The 22,251-nt window shown below is 45.4% G+C and overlaps 1 protein-coding gene across 18 annotated transcripts in view; it reads left to right on the top strand.

The window, feature by feature from the left end:
- KDM5C (lysine demethylase 5C) overlaps positions 1-22,251 on the top strand; it is a 49,253-nt gene that overhangs the window by 5,984 nt on the left and 21,018 nt on the right. For 11 of the 18 annotated variants that reach the window (XM_024927292.4, XM_055106461.2, XM_014343457.5 and 8 more), the window contains exons 3-18: positions 1,109-1,231; positions 1,541-1,711; positions 2,230-2,364; positions 3,310-3,433; positions 3,532-3,713; positions 4,661-4,819; positions 7,605-7,724; positions 7,856-8,014; positions 8,654-8,835; positions 8,935-9,097; positions 17,540-17,659; positions 17,769-17,963; positions 20,357-20,538; positions 20,627-20,751; positions 20,878-21,025; positions 21,639-21,744. In XM_024927292.4, coding sequence (XP_024783060.1) covers positions 1,109-1,231; positions 1,541-1,711; positions 2,230-2,364; positions 3,310-3,433; positions 3,532-3,713; positions 4,661-4,819; positions 7,605-7,724; positions 7,856-8,014; positions 8,654-8,835; positions 8,935-9,097; positions 17,540-17,659; positions 17,769-17,963; positions 20,357-20,538; positions 20,627-20,751; positions 20,878-21,025; positions 21,639-21,744 — 2,394 coding nt within the window. The remainder of the gene's footprint in view (positions 1-1,108; positions 1,232-1,540; positions 1,712-2,229; positions 2,365-3,309; positions 3,434-3,531; positions 3,714-4,660; positions 4,820-7,604; positions 7,725-7,855; positions 8,015-8,653; positions 8,836-8,934; positions 9,098-17,539; positions 17,660-17,768; positions 17,964-20,356; positions 20,539-20,626; positions 20,752-20,877; positions 21,026-21,638; positions 21,745-22,251) is intronic. The other 7 variants (XM_057301101.2, XM_057301100.2, XM_008976375.4 and 4 more) reach the window with 3 other exon arrangements.

The following is a 22,251-nucleotide window of genomic DNA, read 5'->3' as shown; positions in this document are numbered from 1 at the left end:
ATTTGAGGGAAGCATCATACATATCTTGTTCCTAGTCTCTTTGGCCCACATTGGGTCCTGGGTTGGCCAGGTGCTAGTGCTACTCTGATATACCATCTCTTAGTTCTAGGCCATTCTGTCTATAGTTATAGCATGCACTTTCACCCTTTAGCCACCATGGAACAAGTTTGGTGGTACATAAGGAGGTGCATGTGCCTTTTTGGAGCTTGCTTTCTCTGAAACATGCCTAGAGCTTAGATATAATTCTGAAATCTGCAGAGGATCTTCACTGGTCCCCTCATTAAGTCTACCCCTCTGGGGTAAGTGGACTGTGCAGTTATTTTCCTTTTATAATTATTAGTAAAAGGAAAAAGGAGTCCACAGTGGAACTGATTTGCTCAAGGCAGCATAGCAAATCAGTAGCAGAGGGAGAGCCAAAGCTCAAATTATTTGGCACCAAAATATCTTGATGCTTGCTGTGTGTCCTAACTCCTCTGAGCCTCTGCTTCCTCGTCTGTATAGGAGATGATAATACTCACATGACCTTGTCAGGGAGATTAGAGGACATATCTAAAGCTTTTGGCAGTTGTGACCCTCTCTATTGGGACCTTGGGCTTCTCTGATTGACTGGAAGGTGACAAATGAGAGAGAGGTGGCTGGGTGCAGTGGCTTGCGCCTGTGATCCCAGCTCTTTGGGAGGCCGAAGTGGATGGATTGCTTGAGCTTAGGAGTTTGAGACCAGCCTGGCAACATGGTGAAACTTCATTGCTACAAAAAATACAAAATTAGCCGGGCGTGGTGGCGTGCGCCTATAGTTCCAGCTACTCAGGAGGCTGAGGCAGGAGGATCACTTGAGCCCAGGAGGTCAAGTCTACAGTCAGCCGTGATTGCACCACTCCATTCCAGCTTGGGCGACAGAGCAAGACCATCTCAAAAAAACAAAAACGAAAGAAATGAGAGCGAGGTGGGGCTAAGCACTGCCTAGAGTCTGGGATCCGGTTCATTGGGAGAAACCCTGGGTAGTGAAAGTGTGGACTGCTGTATTCCTCTGTTCTCCCCTAAGATTGGACCCAAAGATAGTGGTCAGTGGGAGGGGGTGGCCAGCCTCTTTGAGCCATTTCTTCTTCAGGCCCAGACGAGAGTGAAACTGAACTACTTGGACCAGATTGCCAAATTCTGGGAAATCCAGGGCTCCTCCTTAAAGATTCCCAATGTAGAACGGCGGATCTTGGACCTCTACAGTCTCAGCAAAGTAAGAACAGGTTTTTGTCAAGCACCCCTCCCACCAAACCCCAATATCCTTGATACTCTGGGGGCCCCCTTAGTTTGGATATTAGATCTTTAGGCTGCAATGGAAGGGGCACAGCTTGGTAGCACACAAGCTGTCATCAGAACATCTTGGAATCTCTTGCTGCAATTTGAGGTTGTGATAAGGGGTTAGCCCCCAGTGAAGTGAGGGACTAGAGTTGCCCTCATTGCCCTTTTGCCCTTTCTACAGGCCTACTCCCTCACATATAAATGCACATGGCACATCCATGTCTTTTCCTACTTGTTTTTTCAGATTGTGGTGGAGGAAGGTGGTTATGAAGCTATCTGCAAGGACCGTCGGTGGGCTCGGGTAGCCCAGCGCCTCAACTATCCACCAGGCAAAAATATTGGCTCCTTGCTACGCTCCCACTACGAACGCATTGTTTATCCCTATGAAATGTACCAGTCTGGAGCCAACCTTGTGGTAAGGATGTCACAATGGGGCAGGGTGTGGCTTTACCCTTCAGCACAGATTTCCACACTTGCTCTTAATGAAACTGGTTTAGTGGACTGGAGACCTGGGAGTTGGACTCTGCTCTTTCCTAGTGATGCTTATTCTCTTTCTACACTGCTCAGGGTCAGAGGTCCTGGAGTTATCTGTACGGCTAGCTTATTTGTTATGTGACAAAGTTTTAACTGATAGAGAAATCAGAGAAGGGAGAGCTTGGGCTAGAAGGTGTGGGAAGAGATGGCGTCTGATTTAGTTGGGGAGATGGTTGGTGGAGGAAGTGACTGGAAGGGAGGAGTGATACAAGCAAAGGTACTGAGAATTCCCAAAATGTGTGCTGGTGTCAGTGCTAAAGACCAGTGGAACAGGGGCTGTTGGTGTGGGTCAGGTGAGTGGACCACAGCTTTGGATGCCATTGGGTGAGGGTAGAGGGAAGTTATTGCTTTTGCGGGCTGGAGTCCATGTCCTGACCCTTACCCCTTACCTGTCCCCAGCAGTGTAACACACGTCCATTTGATAATGAGGAGAAGGACAAGGAATACAAACCCCACAGCATCCCCCTACGACAGTCTGTGCAGCCTTCCAAGTTCAACAGCTATGGCCGGCGGGCCAAGAGACTGCAGCCTGATGTGAGTACTCCCCTTCTTCGAACTTAGAGCTTTGAGGTGGAGGGAGTCCTCTCCTTCCTTCTGGCTAAGGCTGTGTTCCCTGTTCCATTATCCCTTCTTTTGTTCTCTGAGTTCTTCTGAGCATTAGTGTGCCTCTCTCTGGCTTCACTCTTGCTTTTTTCTCCCCTCTCAGCTGAGCTGCTGAGCTGGGTCTTGATCTGTTTGTGCAACCTCTTTTGTATGTCTGCTCTTCTTGCCTGTTTTGTTCCTTTCCGGACTGACTCTGCTCATAGAAGTAGAACTCTTCTTTCTCTTTATACCTGTATCTTTTGTTTTGTTTTGTTTTGAGGCATAGGGTCTTGCTATGTTGCCCAGACTGGAGTACAGTGGCTATTCACAGGCTTGATCATAATGCACTATAATCTTGAACTCCTAGGCTTGAGTGATCCTCTCACCTCAGCCTCTGGAGTAGCTAGGACTACAGGTGTGTACCACTGTTCCCAGCTCCTTGTAGCTATGTCTTCAGGCAGAAGCTTATGTGCCAGGCATTCTTGGCACTGGGAATACAATAGAGAACAAGATGGACACTGTCCCTGGGCTCATCGAAGCATGTAATTTAGCAGATCCTATTAGACTGCCATTTGTTGGTAATGCCAAACACTGTTAGCATTTTCATATGTATTGTCCCTAACCCCCCTCATAACTATAAGGGAGGAGGTAATATTCTCATTTTACAGTTGGGAAAACTGAGATATCCTGTCTTTTATTCCTTTCTGAGAGAGGGCCGAGGAGGCAGCTCACCTACCCTCAGTCTCCAAAAAGCAACTCTGAGTTCTTGGCTTAGCCCATCTGTGCCTCAGCCCTCAGCATGAGATCAGGTGATATGTAGTCCGAGTTGCTGTTCTTTTAGGATGGGACAGTCTGCCCCAGATAGCAGTCTTGATTCATTTCCTTCTTTCCTTCCAGCCGGAACCCACAGAGGAAGACATTGAAAAGAATCCAGAGCTGAAAAAGCTACAGATCTATGGGGCAGGCCCCAAGATGATGGGCCTGGGCCTCATGGCCAAAGACAAGACTCTGCGGAAGAAAGGTAAGGCCTAACAGGCTGGGGTGGCCTCACCTGGGGAGAAAAGTCAGGGCCCTAAGTGTCCTAGACCTGTGTTTACAGCCATTTTTTCTCTCTCCCAGATAAGGAGGGGCCTGAGTGTCCCCCCACAGTAGTGGTGAAGGAGGAGTTAGGTGGGGATGTGAAGGTGGAGTCAACATCGCCTAAGACCTTCCTGGAGAGCAAGGAGGAGCTGAGTCACAGCCCAGAACCCTGCACCAAGATGACCATGAGGCTACGGAGGAACCACAGCAATGCCCAGTTTGTAAGGACCCAGCCCTGACTTCTTAATGCTCTGCTTCTTGTCCCTTCAATAAGCATTCCCCTGCATGGCACTGGACCAGGTCGCATTAACCACAAAAGCGGGCCTCCATGGGCCCTGCCCTCAGGTAGCTCACTTAATTGGGGAAACAAAGCCAACTCATATGGAACAAAGAGCAAGAAAGGGTGATCAAGTGCTGTCAACATGAAGTGCTGGAAGGGTCCAGAGAAGGAGTCTCACTCTCCATTGCTTCAGGATAAAGGCTAAGCTCCTCATTACCATGCATGATCCAGTCCCTGCTGACCTCTAGCCTCATCCCCCAGCACTGCCCACCTCACTCCTCTGCTATAGCCACACTGAACTCCTTGTAGGTATGTTCATTTTTCCTCGTAAGATGCAGTATGCTCTTTCATCCCTATCCTTTGCACATGTTGTTTCTTCAGCCTGGAAGAGATTCCCCCTGTGCTCTGCCCTGTTGCCATGTTTTGTTTTGCCTTCAGGTTTCAGCCAGTTTCAGGTGTTACCTTTTCAATGAAGTCCTTTCTCAAGGCCATCCCTCCTTATCTCCAGCTGCTTTGAGTGCTTCCTTCTCTAGGCTCCCACAGTGCCCTTTATGGACCGCTATTGGCAATTTTTAATTTTTATGAACACATGTCTCTAGAGTACTGTATATACTTGGAAGGATACCATGTCTTGTCTTTGTGCTAGAGTCCAGCGTAGTTCTGAATACGGGTTTAGTAAGTGTTTATTGGATGAATAAAAATGGGAGGATTCAAGACTGGATGATAAAAGACTGCTCTTGCAGCTCTACCTGCTTATTTGGGGAGATGGTACATACATGCAGTTGAACTCCAGACCTAGCATGACTAGCCTATACAGGGCTGTAAATCATTCAGCCAGCAAACACAGTGGATTTCCAATGGAGAACTTTTGCTCTTCTCCCCTGGCAGATTGAGTCATATGTCTGCCGGATGTGTTCTCGAGGGGATGAGGATGACAAGCTCCTGCTGTGTGATGGCTGTGATGACAACTACCACATCTTCTGCCTGCTGCCTCCTCTGCCTGAGATCCCCAAGGGTGTCTGGCGGTGCCCAAAGTGTGTCATGGCGGTAAGGCCTCCCCACTCCACATCTGCCTCATAGGGCTTCCTTGCCTTCCTTCATCTGGCCTTATTGAGGGCAGCCTCTTAGCTCAGCCATAGTCTTAGGTTTTGGGTCTCTGTGGTGGGATTAGGCTGGGCAGAGCTTTGGGAGAAAGGAGCAGGAGATTCAGCCTTTGCTTCTGTCCTCTAAGAGCTCCCAGACCACCTGGAGAGGTAAGCATCATAATTAGACTATATGTGGTGACATATAAACAGAGGCTAAATTGTGTGTTAGAAACTCTGAGATATAGAAGTTCAGAGGAGAGGAAAATAGCTAAGGGTAATAATCAGGGAAAATGTCAGAAATGAGACTTGAAGGATAGGAATATTAAGAAAAAAATGTTCTTTCAATTTCTGAGTTTTTGTTGTTGTTTTTTTTCTTTTTTAGAAAGTTTGAGGCCGGGCGCGGTGGCTCACGCCTGTAATCCTAGCACTTTGGGAGGCTGAGGTGGGCAGATCGTTTGAGCCCAGAAGTTTGAGACCAGCCTGGGCAACATGGCGAAACCCCATCTCTACCAAAAAAGATACAAAAATTAGCCAGGCATGGTGGCGCACGCCTGTTGTCCCAGCTGCTCGGGAGGCTGAGGTGGGAGGATTGCTTGAGCCCAGGAGGCGGAGGTTGCAGTGTGCCAAAATCATGCCACTGCACTCCAGCCTGGGCAACAAAATGAGACCCTGTCTTCAAAAAAAAAAAAAAAAAAGACATTTTGGAAAATAGGCAAATTACTTGTCTTCCCACCACCCAGTGATAACCATTGTTAATAGTTTGATATATTTTTTTCTCATCTTTTTGCTGTTACTTATACGTAACTATCTTTAACAAGTTTGAGATCTTGTTATATATTTTCATTTGTTACTTTATAACCATTTCTCTATATTACTAAGTTTAATTAAGGTCTGGAATTTTTTTAGATGGTGTATCATGGGTATAATATTTATTTAGTTGTTTTCCTCTTGTTATATTTAGATTGAGGCAGTGCTACAGGCTTTAACTAGAGAGGTGGTTGGCTGTTCGGGACTGGGAGGTGGAGGACTAGCAGGAACAGAGGTATAGCAGGAGAGCATGCCTACTGTGGGTATAGGGGCAGTAAGGAGAGCAGCTGAAGCAGCAGTAAGGGCCAAGCAGCCAGGAAGTTGGGCAGGTACATTTCATGAACTTCCTACCTTCACCCAAATTCTCGGTACTTACCTTCTACATTTCCCTCTGGATTTCTGTAGAGCAGACATTCGCCTTATCTTAGGGACTCAACTGTGGTTGTAGAGACCGGGTGTGCACATGCATACATACACACAGACAGACATACACAGATGAGGAAAAATCAGGGCAGTGCATATTGGCCTTGGTAGTGGTGGAGATTCTAGTTGGGGAGGAGTTTGGATACCAACAGTATCAAGACTGTCAACTCTACTTGACTCTCTTCTCTAAGTGGTTATAAGTCAGTGGACCAGACGGACATTTATTTTTCAAACATAAGCATGGTGTGTGTCTGATTTTGGGGTACATATTGTTCTCATCTAAAATAATGAACATAGGTACAAAATGAGGTAGACCCACATCCTATCTTCTGAGACAGTCTCAAGAACAGGATTAGTGGAGGGTTTGATACTGTAAAAGCCAGTGTCTTCATTTTCCATCTTTCTTTTTTCTTTTTCTTTTTTCTTGCGACAGAATCTTGCTCTGTCACCCAGGCTGGAGTGCAGTGATGCCATCTCTGCTCACTGCAACCTCTGCCTCCCGGGTTCAAGCGATTCTCCTGCCTCAGCCTCCTGAGTAGCTGGGATTACAGGCGCCTGCCACCACACCTGGCTAGTTTTTGTAGTTCTAGTAGAGACAGGGTTTCACCATGGTGGCCAGGCTGGTCTCGAACTCCTGACCTCAGGTGATCCACCCCACCTCAGCCTCCCAAAGTGCTGGGTTTACAGGCATGAGCCACCATGCCCGGCCCTGTTTTCCATCTTTCAAGGTACTGGAATATTCAATGCCATTTTCCCAGCCTTACAGTTCTAGTCTGGGCATAAAAAACCTTCTCTAAGCACCCTGCATAGAACCACATTTTAGAGGCCAGGCGTGGTGGCTCACGCCTGTAATCCCAGCACTTGGGAGGCCAAGGCGGGCGGATCACAGGGTCAGGAGTTTGAGACCAGCCTGGCCAACATGGTGAAACCCCATCTCTACTAAAAATACAAAAATTAGCTGGGCGTGGTGGCGGGCACCTGTAATCCCAGCTACTCGGGAAGCTGAGGCAGGAGAATCGCTTGAACCTGGGAGGCGGAGGTTGCAGTGAGTTGAGATTGTGACCCTGCACTCCAGTCTGGGCGACAGAGCAAGACTCCGTCTCAAAAAAAAAAAAAAAGAATCACATTTTAGCTAGAGAGGAAAAATGGTGGCAGAAGAACACAGGATAGCATATTAAAGTCAGAGCCATTTAGATAAAGTCCTAAAGGAAGAAAAGAGCATGAGATGACTCCCTGGAAGTTGTGAGACTGGAATTGAGTTTTGAGGAACCAATGAAAGAAAGTGGAAAAGGACATTTCAGTAGGGAGGAACTGAGCAAAAGCATGATGGGGAATGAAAAGACTAAGCCGAGTGGTAAGAGCAAAAGGTACAGCTGTAAAGTAAGGCCTGCCTCAGGGGCCTTGAGTGCAGACCTAGGGCTCTTCTCCCTCCCTACCCCTTATATTCCAGTTCCACTTGGGAGGATTCTTCACCTCTTTGCCTCTGTTTTGGTGACATGTTCTCCTTTGGGTTTCAGGAGTGTAAGCGGCCCCCAGAAGCCTTTGGCTTTGAGCAGGCTACCCGGGAATACACTCTGCAGAGCTTTGGCGAGATGGCCGACTCCTTTAAAGCTGACTACTTCAACATGCCCGTGCATGTAGGTGATGGAGGGCTGAGGTAGTGTTGGGCTAGGATCATAGGTATTGATGCCAGATGGTCTCAGCTCACCTGGATCAGTGGGTCCAGGGTGTGATGGGCCATAGTCATCTGCTACCTGTCTTCCCCCAGATGGTGCCCACAGAACTTGTGGAGAAGGAGTTCTGGAGGCTGGTAAATAGCATTGAGGAAGATGTGACTGTTGAGTATGGAGCTGACATCCATTCCAAAGAATTTGGCAGCGGTTTCCCTGTCAGTGACAGTAAACGGCACCTAACCCCCGAAGAGGAGGTGAGTGGATGATTCATGGTTACGTGTCAGCTGTGTGAGCTTAGGCAAATCATTTAGTATCTGAAAAACTCAGTATCTCTGTAAGATGAGGATAATTATGCCTGTCTTATGTAGCCATGAGATTTAGATGAGATGAAAGAAAACAGTCTGGTACCTGGCATGTACAAACATGAGATGGGTTCTTTCGCCTCTGTGAGCCCATTTCCTTATCTTTAAAATGGGGATAATATCTACTTTGCAAATTTGTTATAAAAATTAAATGAGAAGGTATATGAGATCCTGGCTCATCCATAAGTAGTGTTCAGGGAGTGGGGTTTGTATGCACAGGAGAAAATGAGGGCCTAGTTGTGCTTCCAAGAAAGGGTACATTTTGATCCAGAGCAGGATTTTTTTAACTTGCAGGTATTTTGGTAGGTGGATATATCGGTAAACTTCATAGAAATTGAAGTGAATACAATTGAAATTTTGTGTGTATGCTTTTTGGTGGAGAGGTAGGGAGAAAACCTATATGTTTCTTAAGATGTTTCAAAAAAGTCTCTGACCTCAAAATTAAGGTTCCCTAGGCTAAAGAAAATGACTTAAGATCTCAGTTCCTTAGCATAACCCTCATGCCCTTTTTACAAATACCTGACCTGGCAGGAGTATGCTACCAGTGGTTGGAACCTAAATGTGATGCCGGTGTTGGAACAGTCTGTACTGTGCCACATCAATGCAGATATCTCTGGCATGAAGGTGCCCTGGCTCTACGTGGGCATGGTCTTCTCAGCCTTTTGCTGGCATATTGAGGATCACTGGAGTTACTCCATTAACTACCTCCACTGGTGAGTGGGACCCTGGGGAGCCAGGGAATCAAGTCAGTGTGGGCTCCCTGCATGACCAAGGTGTGATTTACTGTGTGTGTCCCTTTTCCACTTGTGCAGGGGTGAGCCGAAGACCTGGTATGGGGTGCCCTCACTTGCAGCAGAACATTTGGAAGAAGTGATGAAGAAGCTGACACCTGAACTATTTGATAGCCAGCCTGACCTCCTGCACCAACTTGTCACCCTCATGAATCCCAACACCCTCATGTCCCATGGTGTGCCAGTGAGTACCCAGGCAACAGGGACAAGCGGCAGGAGTGATTTAGTGATGTCCTTTGTGATGGTGGTGGTGGCGGTGGTTGTCATCTATATTCTGCCCCTGGCCTTTCTTCATTGCTGTTCTTAATTGGGCTACAGGTTTGACTAGTCTAGTAGAGACCCAAAATAATAGTGATTAGATGCACCGTATGATGGTATACCCTCTGGGCCATGTGTTTGACGGTAACAGCTAAGGGGTGGCTTATTATCACATCTACATTCCAGCCAGTGGAAGAGGGAAGTGGGGAAGTGCAGGGCTAGACAAATCTTTTAAAGGCACACATCATTTCCATTCATCTTCTGTTAGTAAAAGCTTGGTCATATGACCACATCTAGCTGCAGGGAAAACTGGGAAATGTAATTCTTATTTTGGATGGTCAAGTACCACTTAAAACTGGAGGTCATGTTGTTATGACAGAAGACAAGAATGAATATCAAGGTACAACTAGCAGCCTCTGCCATACTTTGTATACTCTTACCCTTCTCAGAGCAGTGGATAGGTCTTTTTATTTAACAGGTCAAAAGTTGAACCCAGAGTTCTGGTCTATCCTCTGTGTACTTCTTTCTTACCCTTTAAAACATTTTGCTGGGTATACAACATGGCTTACCTGTGAGAGACTTTATATTCCTGGGAATTTCTAGCATTGATTAGCATCAGCCAGTTTTCTGGTGTGGATCTTAAAACAGCCTGATCACTAGTCCTGTAAGAACAGGAATTAGTAGATCCTCTATCTCTGCTTTAAGTATTATCCGGGGCTGCTACTCTTCCCTACACCCTTCCACGCTCTTTGGCCTTGGACACATTACCACTTACTCTAATGTATGAGATAGTCAATAAATACTGAATTAATGTCTCCTTCAGATATTCCTAGATATCTGTACAGTAGGGCTTTGGACTAGGTCAGTGGTTCTCACCTGCATTTCTTTTTGCCTTCTCCTTGTTTTGGTATACTATATGCCCCATGAGTAATATTTTTTTATTATAAAATTTAGTGATATTTAACCAAGGACTTGGGATATCTAGGGAATTGGACAGAAGGAGGTGTCCTATAACAGTTCAGGCAATCTTCCTCCACTCAGGGAGTTATCCTTTTCTCTCTCTACCTCACCCCATTTAAGGATGATGATCAAGGGCTTGAGTTCTGCTGCTTCACAAGTAGACATGGGGTCTGACTTTCCTTAGACTTCTCTCTTCCTGACCCATAGCACAGCATCAGTCCTTGTCTATAATGCCATGGAAAACTGTAAAAGAGGATTCTCTTGGCCAGGCACGGTGGCTCACGCCTGTAATCCCAGCACTTTGGGAGGCCAAGGCAGTCAGATCACTTGAGGTCAGGAGTTCAAAACCAGCTTGGCCGACACGGTGAAACCCCAGTCTCTACTAAAAATACAAAAATTAGCCAGGTATGGTGGCGCACACCTGTAATCCCAGCTACTCAGGATCAGGAGGCAGGAGAATCGCTTGAACCCGGGAGGCAGAGGTTGCAGTGAGCCGAGATTGTACCACTGCACTCCAGCCTGGGCAACATAGCGAGACCCTGTCTCAAAAAAAAAAAAAAAAAAAAAAAAAAAGAGCCGGGTGTGGTGGCTCATGCCTGTAATCCCAGCACTTTGGGAGGCTGAGGCGGCCGGATCACCTGAGGTCAGGAGTTCGAGACCAGCCTGGCCAACATGGTGAAACCTCGTCTCTAATAAAAATACAGAATTAGCCGGGCGTGGTGGCACATGCCTGTAGTCCCAGCTACTGGGGAGGCTGAGGCGGGAGAATCACTTGAACCCAGGAGGCGGAGGTTGAGGGGAGCCGAGATCGTGCCGTTGCATTCCAGCCGGGGCAACAGGTGGGGAGACTCCATCTCAAAAAAAAAAAAAAAAAAGGATTCTCTGAAGGATTTGGGTAGCTAAGAGGCATATATATATATGTGTGTGTGTGTGTGTATATATATATATATGTATGTGTATATATATGTGTGTGTGTGTATATATATGTGTATATATATGTGTGTGTATATATATGTATATATACATATGCAGAAGGTCATGGAGCTGTTTAGTCCTTCCCTCTTTTTAAAAAACTTTATCACAGAATCCAAAATACGTGCTTTTTGCTTACACCTCCACAGCATTTCTCCTGCTCGTGGCTCATCATCTTCTATGGCCAGCTGCTACTTTACCACCCAGCCCTCTGTCTGCCCTGCCCTTCCTATAGGTAGTTCACAGCATCTCCAGGCCCTTTGGACTTGGCAGTATCCCCTTAATTCAAGTATCTGTGATTTTTATGTTCTCATGCTGGGAGACTGCAGTTTAGCCAGCTGGAGCTCCCCCAGAGGTATCTTTAGCTCCCTGCCCCCATCACCCCACCTTCCCCTTTGGTGGGAGAAGGCCATTTCTTTTTATAGATATGTAATGTAAGTATTATTTTCTTTTCTTTTTTTTTTTTTTTTGAGACAGAGTCTCGCTCTGTCACCCAGGCTGGAGGCTGGAGTGCAGTGGCACGATCTCGGCTCACGATCTCAGCTCACTGCAACCTCCTCCTCCCGAGTTCAAGTGATTACCCGGCCTCAGCCTCCCGAGTAGGTGGGATTACAGTTGCCCGCCACCACGCCCAGCTAATTTTTGTATTTTTAGTAGAGACGGGGTTTCACCATGTTGGCCAGGATGGTCTCGAACTCCTGACCTCAGGTGATCCACCCGCCTTGGCCTCCCAAAGTGCTAGGATTACAGGCGTGAGCCACTGCGCCCGGGCCTATTTTCATTATAAAATAAACATGTCCTCTTTCCAGAAGATGGAAAACAGAAAGTTCGCCCCTATTCTCTCCACTGTAAACATCTAAGCATTGTTATGTTTCCATCTGTTATTTTTCTATGTAAAATTTGACATAGCAATAATTAGTGTATGGTTTTTATAATCAATTTGGTAAGTTTATTGGTCTAGAACTGCACTGTCCAATTTGGTAGCCACCAGCTACATGTGGCTGTTGAGCACTTGAAATGTGGCTAGTCCTCACTGAAATGTGCCAAAAGTATAAAATGCATGTTGGCTTTCAAGACTTAGTACGAAACAAAAGAATGCAAAGTATCTCACTTAATACTTTTGTGTGCCAATTACACATAGAAATGGTAATATTGTGGATATGTTAAGTTAAATAAAATATATTTAACTTAATTTTACCTGTTTCTTTTTGCCTTTTTAATGTGGCTACTAAAGATTTTTTTTTTTTTTTTGGAGAAGGAGTCTCACTCTTGTTGCCCAGGCTGGAGTGCAGTGATGTGATCTCAGCTCACTGCAACCTCCGCCTCCCAGGTTCAAGCGATTCTCCTGTCTCAGCCTCCCAAGTAGCTGGGACTACAGGCATGAGCCACTGTGCCTGGCTAATTTTTGTGTATTTTTAGTAGACATGGGGTTTCACCATGTTGGCCAGGCTGGTCTCGAACTCCTGACCTCAGGTGATCCTCCTGCCTCGGCCTCCCAAAGTGCTGGGATTACACGCATGAGCCACTGTGCTTGATTTTTTTTTTTTTTTGAGAAGGAATCTTGCTCTGTTGCCCTGGGTGGAGTGCAGTGGTGCGATCTCGGCTCACTGCAACCTCCATCTCCTGGGTTCAAGCAATTCTTCCGCCTTAGCCTCCCGAGTAGCTGAGATTACAGGCGTGCGCCACCACATCCAGCTAATTTTTGTATTTTTAGTAGAGATGGGGTTGTACCATGTTGGCCAGGCTGATCTTGAACTCCTGACTTCAAGTGATCTGCCCGCCTCAGTCTCTCAAACTGCTGAGATTATAAGCGTGAGACACCGTGCCCAGCAAAAGAATTTAAAAGTACCTATGTACCTAGCATATTTCTCTTGGACAGCACTGGTCTAGAATGATTTTCGCTTTGTTACTATATGAATTATAACCATTTTTTAAAGTTTTATTGTGGTATGATTTGCTACATACCGTAAAATTCACCCATTTTAAGTACACAATCCAGTAAATTTATGGAATTGTGCTACCATCTCTACAATCCAGTTGTAGAACATTTCTACCACCCCAAAAAGATCCCTTATACCCATTTACGGTCACTCCCCTTTCCAGCCCCTAGTCCCAGTCAACCATTCATCTGTTTTCTGTCTATAGATTTGTCTTTTCTGGACAGTTCATAAAAATGGAATAATATGTGGTCATTTGTTTCTTCTCTCACTTAGCATGTTTTTGGGGTTCATCCACATTGCAGCATGTATCAGAACTTTATTCCTTTGATGGCCCAGTAATATACACCAGTTGATGAACCTTTTGAGTTGTTTTTACTTTTTGGCTATTCACAGTTGTCATTTTTAACAGCTGCAGAATGTGAGGAGAACTTTTCTAAATAACCATATAGGAAATAGTAAAGTGACATTGCCAGCATCAGGGTGCAGGGTGAGACAGAGTTATGAGCATCAAGTTCTACTCCTGGCTCTGCTACCTGAGGCTTATCTGAGACTTAGTTTTCTTGTCGATAAAATTAAGGCTGGCATAGTAAGACCCCTTCTAATTAATTAATAATAAATAAAACTAAGCCTGGGACTAGATCATTCAGTGAATGTTGCTAGAGCTCATTCTTTGTGCAAGGCCTCTCTGGTCAACACTCAGAAGGCAAATAACCCAGTGCCTGCGTTTGTGTATGCATAGCTGAGTGCTGGACAGAGGAGTAAATAAGTGGAATAAAGCATTAAAGGCGCTGCAAAAGAGCAACAAACTAGGTCATTTAGGAAGCGGGGGTTATCAGGAAAGGTTTTGTAGGAGCAGTGATCCCTGAAAGAAGAGTAAGAGTTTACCTGTCAGAGCTGTGGCTTAATCATGTGGGCATGGGGATTCCAGTGAGGGGCTCTCAGCTGAGGCATTACATGGTCAAATTTGCTATTTTTGGAAGATAGTTCTGGCAGTTAGTAATTGAGGCCAGTGCAATAATACAGGTAAGAAAGAAATGCTGATGTTGCCTCTAAGTAGAGATAGATTTGAGAAGAAAATATGATGGAGGTGGGAGCTGATGCATGGTCCAAATAAATGTAGAGATATGTTTATGAATGGGAAGATTTGATATTGTTAGGATGTTAATTCTCCCCAAATTAATTTAGACTCCTGGCAGAGGAATCATTGGGTTGAAGGGTTCTTGATATACATTAGCAAATTTGTTTTCCAGAGAGTAGAATGTATTTATTCCCTTACCGGCACTGTACCTACTTCACTGTGTCTTCACCAAAATTGAATGTTTATCTTAAAAAGCTTTGTGAGACTTCTCAGTAAAGATGACAGATTAAGCATACACATGGCTACTTCCATTCTGTACTGAAACTCCACAAAAATTACATAAAGGGATTTTTTAAGGTGAAAAAAATTACAGAGATGGAGAATACGAGAGAGGAGACAATGATAAAATTCTTGAAACTAGAAAACAGATAGATGAGAAAACTGAAACATAAGCCAATACTGAGGACATCTTGAGAACCAACCCGATTCATACCTCAGAATCCCCCAAAGATTTGTTATCAGTGGCACCAGGCATTCTAGGGGTAAAGATGGATGGGGTGAAAATAAGGATTGGTTCATGTCTATATAAGAAGCTGTGAGGGCCGGGTGCAGTGGCTCACGCCTGTAATCCCAGCACTTTGGGAGGCTGAGGTGGGTGGATCATGAGGTCAGGAGATTGAGACCATCCTGGCTAACACAGTGAAACCCCGTCTCTAATAAAAATACAAAAAATTAGCCGGGCATGGTGGCGGATGCCTGTAGTCCCAGCTACTCGGGAGGCTGAGGCAGGAGAATGGCATGAACCCGTGAGGCGGAGCTTACAATGAGCCCAGATCACACCACTGCACTCCAGCCTGGGCGACAGAGCGAGACTCCGTCTCAAAAAAAAAAGCTGTGAGATATCCTCCCATGCTGGGCAGCTAGAAATGTCTAGTCACTCTAGTAAAAGACTGAAGATTTATTTCTGAAGAGGTTAAAACAGAGTCTCTGGTTTAAGGTCTCCTAGGTACAATTGAAGGTGGAGTTATAGGGAATGTAATTAGGATTTATCATACTGGATGCTGAGGTTCCCAGCCATCATTCTTCACTTGGCTGTTAGAACACTGGCTGCCAGGCCTTTTTTCCTACAGGCAAAAAAAAAAAAAAAAAAAAGGATTTTCTTTGGGGAATCTGACTGGCCTGCAAGGAAAGACCTGGAGTTTCCCAAACTAAATGGCTTAGCTAGATCACCCTACAGTGAAGCTCACAGTTGACAAGCTTCATCTGTGTACTCAGAGCTTCCATTCAGCTTTTTAATCTCTTCCTCTTAAATATAAGCAGGCAGCCACAGATTAACAACTGAGAGGCCAGTGAGGTGCAGTGGCTCACGCCTGTAATCCCAGCCAAGGTGGGTGGATCACCTGAGGTCAGGAGTTTGAGACCAGCCTGGCCAACATGACAAAACCCCGTCTCTACTAAAAATACGGCGTAGTGGCGTGTGCCTGTAATCCCAGCTGCTTGGAAGGCTGAGGCAGGAGAATCACTTGAACCTGGGAGGCGGAGGTTGCAGTGAGCCGAAATTGCACCACGGCACTGTAGCCTGGGCGACAAAGTGAGACTCTGCGTCAAAAAAACAAAAAACAAAAAACTGAGGAAACCCTAAAAAATAAGCCCCCCAAAAAAACAGAAGCAACTTGGAGATACAGAGGCTAGGCAGGGAGAAATGAACTTCAAAAGAAAAGCATATACTGTAAAAATGAATGAAGACCAGAATACTGTTTAAAAAAATAGCATATCGCAAACTATGATAGCAAAAGTGAAAAATGTAAAAAGTGTACGTTTTCCACTTTTGAAAGATGAATAGTTGAGGAAATCTCCCAAAAAGTAGAGTAAAAAGATGGAAAAGGGTAGAAAAAATTAGGGAATTTTTCTAGGAGGTTCAATATTCAAATAGGAGTTATGAAAAGAAAATAGATGAAGACTGAGAGGATGAAATCATTAATGAAATCACTCAAGAAAATTTCCCTGAACTGGAGAACCGATTTTCCAGAGTCAATGGGCCTACCCAGTACATGAGTGAAAAGAAATTCATACCAAGATATATCCTGTAAATTTCCATGTCAAACACTGAGACCAGAAGAATCCTATAAGCTCGAGAGAGAGAGAAACAGGTTTCAAATGCTTATCAAGCATTAGAAATCAGAATGGCTTCGAACTTTTCAACAGTAACACTAGAAGATCAGAGCAGTGTGCCTTTAAAATTATTTTCTGAGTCAACAACTATGGGAGTTTTTAAAAAAAGGATTTTTGCCGGGCGCGGTGGCTCACACTTGTAATCCCAGCACTTTGGGAGGCCGAGGCGGGCGGATCACGAGGTCAGGAGATCGAGACCACGGTGAAACCCCATCTCTACTAAAAATACAAAAAATTAGCCGGGCGTGGTGGCAGGCGCCTGTAGTCCCAGCTATTCGGAGAGGCTGAGGCAGGAGAATGGCGTGAACCCGGGAGGCGGACCTTGCAGTGAGCCGAGATCGTGCCACTGCACTCCAGCCTGGGCGGCAGAGCGAGACTCCGTCTCAAAAAAAAAAAAAAGGATTTTCATCTTAGAATTCTATATACAGTCAAGTGTGAGAGTAAGAATAGAGACTTTCTTTAAAAAAAGAAAAGTAGGTTCTTCACACCATTTCTCAGGAAACTGTTGGAGGATGTTCTTAAGCATAGCAAAGGAATAAACCAAGAAAGAGGAAGACATGGGATCTAGGAAATAGGAGATCTGTCACAAGAGAGTGATGATCCAGGGAGGACAGCTGGTCCAGATTGGGACAGATCAGAAGGTTGCATGAGACTGCTACAGAAAGATGAAAATTGATAGGAAAAGAGATTTAAATATTGGTCAGAAAGTTAGGGATATATGCATAAAAAACTGAGCAAATTGAGAAACAGGAGGCTGTTTTTAACATAGTCTAGAAGCATGTTATTTAAGGTAGTTATAATCAACGCCAAAATAATCAGAAGAGGTGGAAGTGATTGGCTGTGGGGAAGGGAGAATGGCAAGGCTGGCTGATTTTATAACAGATCTTTATAGAGCCATTTGACTCTAGAAACTGCATATATAACTGATGAAAGTAAATAACTAAAAAAGCTTGTCCAGCTTGATTAAAAGTGATATTTATAATTTTTGCAAAAATTACTAAGGAAGTTGGAATATTTTGACAGATATATTTTTTAATCTCAAATCTTCCTATCATCTCAACACACATCAAAACCTTGAGAGCAGAGACCAGTGGTCCTTCCTTTCAGAGTTGGAGAGTCTGGGATTCTGTTGTCAGACTGTGTTCCCTGAGGCTTTTCTTTGTCTCCTTAATGACCTTGCACTTAAGTCAGGTCTGTATACAGGAAAATCTCTATCTCAACAGCCATGGCCTTTTGTGTTCTTCAGGTTGTCCGCACAAACCAGTGTGCAGGAGAATTTGTCATCACCTTCCCCCGTGCTTACCACAGCGGCTTCAACCAAGGCTACAACTTTGCCGAGGCTGTCAACTTTTGCACTGCTGACTGGGTGAGTCTAGAATGTGGTGGGATGGTGGGGAGAAGCAGGAGGGTTGTAGAGAAGCTGGGGCATCATGGCCTCCAGACTTGGCCACACTCAACCTTGAACCTGCCCACAGTTGCCTGCTGGGCGCCAGTGCATTGAGCACTACCGCCGGCTCCGGAGATACTGCGTCTTCTCCCATGAGGAGCTTATCTGCAAGATGGCTGCCTGCCCAGAGAAGCTAGACCTAAACCTGGCGGCAGCTGTGCATAAGGAGATGTTCATCATGGTGCAAGAAGAGCGGCGTCTACGAAAGGCCCTGCTGGAGAAGGTGGGGAGAGTACCCCAGATCAAGCACCCTATTCTGGTGGAAGTTCGGGGAGGCAGAGGCAGCACCAAGAAGATGTAGCCTCTACTCTTGGCGTATAGTGAAAAGAACTAGATGTATCTCGATTGAAAACCACATACCATTCTCTGCTATACCCTTTACCAGCAACCTTGCTTAAGTCGATTTACTTCATTGTCAGTTTTCCCCTCTGAAAAATGGGATTATGATAATACTTATCTTTTTGGATAGTTGATTGTATTAAAGATAATGTTTGCTTAGTGACTGACCCATGGCAGGTACTGGTATAGCAGCTATTTATCATTATTTACATGACCTAGCAAAATAGACTGGCATATGAAACCTCACTGCTGATTATCTAGGTGACTGTATCAAGTTACTTGATCTTTCATATCTCACTTTCCTACTCTAAAATGGGAATAAATACCTAACTTGCAAGATGTAAGGTTAGAGTAAGGTGATTTATATGAAAGCCATCTCTCTAACATTGCCTTTGCAGTGTTGCAGCTGCTATTATTGGTAATGTTAATACATGAAGAAACTGATTGAAATTTGGAATGTTTCTCAGGAATTGCCATTTTATTACCTGCAGATGGTTTATTAACTCCAGCTAGGGCAATAATATTACCAAGCTGAAGGTGGTCCTGCTTTAATTGATTTCTTGTAAGCTTGTGTTAGGTGTGTGTAGCTGAGTGGAAGCTGCTACAGAGCTCTAAAGTCCACTCGTGTAGTTTCAGCCATCATCTTCAAATTTCACACTTGCCCAGTTAGGGAATTGACTTTGTGAGAGTCTTTCATAAGATTACAAAGGAGTGCTGGTTCTGTGGGATCCCTTGCTGCCTATCTAGGGTAATACTTTCTTATTTTAAAGCTCATTTATAGCTTTCCTGTGAGTGTGGGCTATAGGGAGAACTATAGCTACAGTAGTGTTGGAAGTCTGGGGCCTCTCAGTCGTGGTGTAAGTTGTTGAGTCCCTGGGCTTTTCCAGGCATCATTTTCTCACTCTGTTCAGTACTGTTATTAAATGATGGCCGTGTGGCTGTGCCAAGCTGTGGGAAGGAGCCAAAGCAAGGTGGGGAGAACAGACCTTCTCATCTTGACATTCAGAATTCTTCACACTTGGCCCTTACCTCAGAGAAGCATTCTGGACACCATAGTCTTGGAATCCTGTAAGAGATTGTATGTGTATTTAAGTATGTTTCTGGGAAGAGGACTTATAGTTTACATCCAATTCTCAGGAGTCTGTAGTCCAAAAAAACCCTAGAGACTTCATCCTTAGAATATTCTCTGGCTTTAAAGTCAAAATTAACTCAGTTTGGCAAGTTACTGACCCTGAGACTTAGTTTCTGCCTTAGTAAAATGAGATAGGCCTGTGGAATATATATTCTTATCTGAAAATTAGAGCTAATAACAGTAAATATTTGATGAACACTGAATCTAAGTGCTGAGATACTTGTCTGATTCCATAGCTGCTTTATTTTTGTTAATCCTCATAACAACCCAACAAGGATGATACTGTTTATCTCCATCTTACTAGATAATGAAACAGACCCAGAGACGTTAAATGATTTACTCATGATCACACAGCATATAAGTGGCAGAGTGGGATTTGGGCTCATAACTTATGCAGAGATTAGGTGTTAAAGTTGGTATGTAAGACAAAAACTGTTAAGAGTCGACATTTCCCGTTAAAATCCCTAAAATTGCCCATTAGATATACACACTGGGTTGTCTCTCGATTACTCCAATATAGCCAGCTTTTCCTTCATTTTTGAAATGGATTGCTTTTTCTTTATCTGAGCAACAGATGAAGTCATTGGATTAGGTTTGGAAACCATATTGTTGGGAGAAAATTATTATATCTCTTTAAACCCTGAACACAAGCACATACGGTTGAATTTCTCTAAGTTATATATGTGCACAAGTATCTCCTGCCTACTAAGTGGCCAGCGTGGTGCCTGGAACACAGTGGGCTCTGAGTAACTGGAAGCCGATATTGTTCCCCAGTACACATAACTAGCCAGGCCTGTCCCTTGGCCACTTGCACTCATTGCCACCTCTCTGGTATCTTGGTCCACCACTTTCCTCACTTCTCACCCACAAGGCCCTTTCTGCTGATCTGGATCTTACCTGATTTTTCTTCCTCTATAAAATTATCTGACTCAGCGCACACTGATCTTGCCCTGGTTTATCTGATTCCCCAAGCTTTGAGAGTCTAGACTTTACAAAGGGCAGGTATGCTCCCTGGGGTTTGGCCTCTTAAACCCCATGACCCTCAGCATAGATTTGAATCTAAAGTAGGGGTCGGTGGTGGCTGAGATGGAGAATTTTGCTACCTGGTTCTGGTTATATATAACGCATGGGTTAAATGCCTTTAGGGTATCACAGAGGCTGAGCGAGAGGCTTTCGAGCTGCTCCCAGATGATGAGCGCCAGTGTATCAAGTGCAAGACTACGTGTTTCCTGTCAGCCCTGGCCTGCTACGACTGCCCAGACGGCCTTGTCTGCCTTTCCCACATCAATGATCTCTGCAAGTGCTCTAGTAGCCGGCAGTACCTGCGGTGAGCATGGGCCTTTCTGGAGGAAGTGGGGCAAGAAGGAGGATGGAGAGCTGGGCCAGACATGCTCTTGCCTGCCCTCTTCCTCCAGGTATCGGTATACCTTGGATGAGCTTCCTGCCATGCTGCATAAGCTGAAGGTTCGGGCTGAGTCCTTTGACACCTGGGCCAACAAAGTGCGAGTGGCCCTGGAGGTGGAGGATGGGCGGAAGCGCAGTGAGTGATGGGGGGGATGGAGGGACTCCACAGGCAAGTTCTATTCCCTTTCTTCTGTACTCTGACCCCCTTCCTCTGCCTCTATTCAATACTGCCTACTCTTTGCTGCCCTCATTTTTCTTCCAGGCCTTGAAGAACTGAGGGCACTAGAGTCTGAAGCCCGTGAGCGGAGGTTTCCTAATAGTGAGCTGCTGCAGCAACTAAAGAACTGCCTGAGTGAGGCAGAGGCTTGCGTGTCCCGAGCTCTGGGACTGGTCAGCGGCCAGGAAGCTGGGTATGACAGCGTGAGGAGTTAGGGCACACATAAGGTGCTGAGGATCCAGCACCGAGGAAAAGTGCTACAAGGGGTAGACTGTGAATACCATTTGGCAGAATGGACATCAGCAGGAAGCTGCCAGGCACAAGAGTGTGAGATGGCCTGGAAGGTGTTGGGGAGGACAAGGAGACCAGGCCACCTAAAAAGGAGAGGAGAGCCTCTGTGATAAGAAAGCTAGAAGTGTTTATTTTTTATCAGTACCTGGAAGTGGCCTGAGAGAGAGGCTGAGGGGTTTTGTGGGCAGGGAAGAGTTGTGGGAGGCTTACGGGTAAGAACAGGACAAAGATGTATAGACCTGATCCCTGCTAACACAGCTTTAGAGTTCACAGTAGAGGATGGATTGCAAAGTGTAGCTCTTATTACAACCCATTAGTTTCTAATTCTTTCCCCTCATAATATGAACATGCTCTATAATTTAAAACCTTCCCTCTAACCTGGGCAATTGGGGCAAATTTGAAATATGCGAGATCAAGGTGGACAGGTGTAGTGAGGAAAGGTGTTCAGTCTTAGCATAGACATGGAGGGAAGGCACTGAGTTTGGACCTGAAACCTCACATGTGATACTTCATAGCCCCCACAGGGTGGCTGGTCTACAGATGACCCTGACTGAGCTCCGGGCCTTTCTGGACCAGATGAACAACCTGCCTTGCGCCATGCACCAGATTGGGGATGTCAAGGTGAGGACGCTTGGAGTGCTGATGAGGGATCAGGGGGACCAGGGGACCTGAGCAGCAGGCCATGCTTGGCTCCTTTCAAAAGCTTAAAGTGTTCAGGCAAGACAGGACACACGTGTGAGAAAAGAACAGGTGGGAGGGGTGAGGCAAGGGTCTAGTGACTTGTCTGTTAGAAATGGGCCTTGAGGGTCAGGTGGCAAGGGTATGGGTATAGGATACAGAGTCCAGGTAAGGTTTCCTGGAGGAGGGGTAGAGGAGAAGGAGGTAACAGGGGTGCTTGTTGGGCTTGGAAAGTGGAGGGAAATTCATGAAGGTGGAGGAGGAGTGAGATGGAGAGGGCAACAGACCCCAGGGTGGTGAGCACAAGGGTTTATGTGAGGACTAATCATAGCAATTTTTAGGGCAGGGAGGTCTCTTGGTGCCCTGAGAACAGAGCCCTCTGAAAAGTTAAATAAAGCATAGATTAATAATTATTAGTTAATTAAGAATCTCTCAGGGTGGGGCCCAGGA

Source organism: Pan paniscus, chromosome X, assembly GCF_029289425.2.
Source record: "Pan paniscus chromosome X, NHGRI_mPanPan1-v2.0_pri, whole genome shotgun sequence".
NCBI classification, from domain to species: Eukaryota; Metazoa; Chordata; class Mammalia; order Primates; family Hominidae; genus Pan; species Pan paniscus.
The sequence above is the reverse complement of the archived record's forward strand: the minus strand, read 5'-3'. Positions and strand labels throughout refer to the sequence as shown.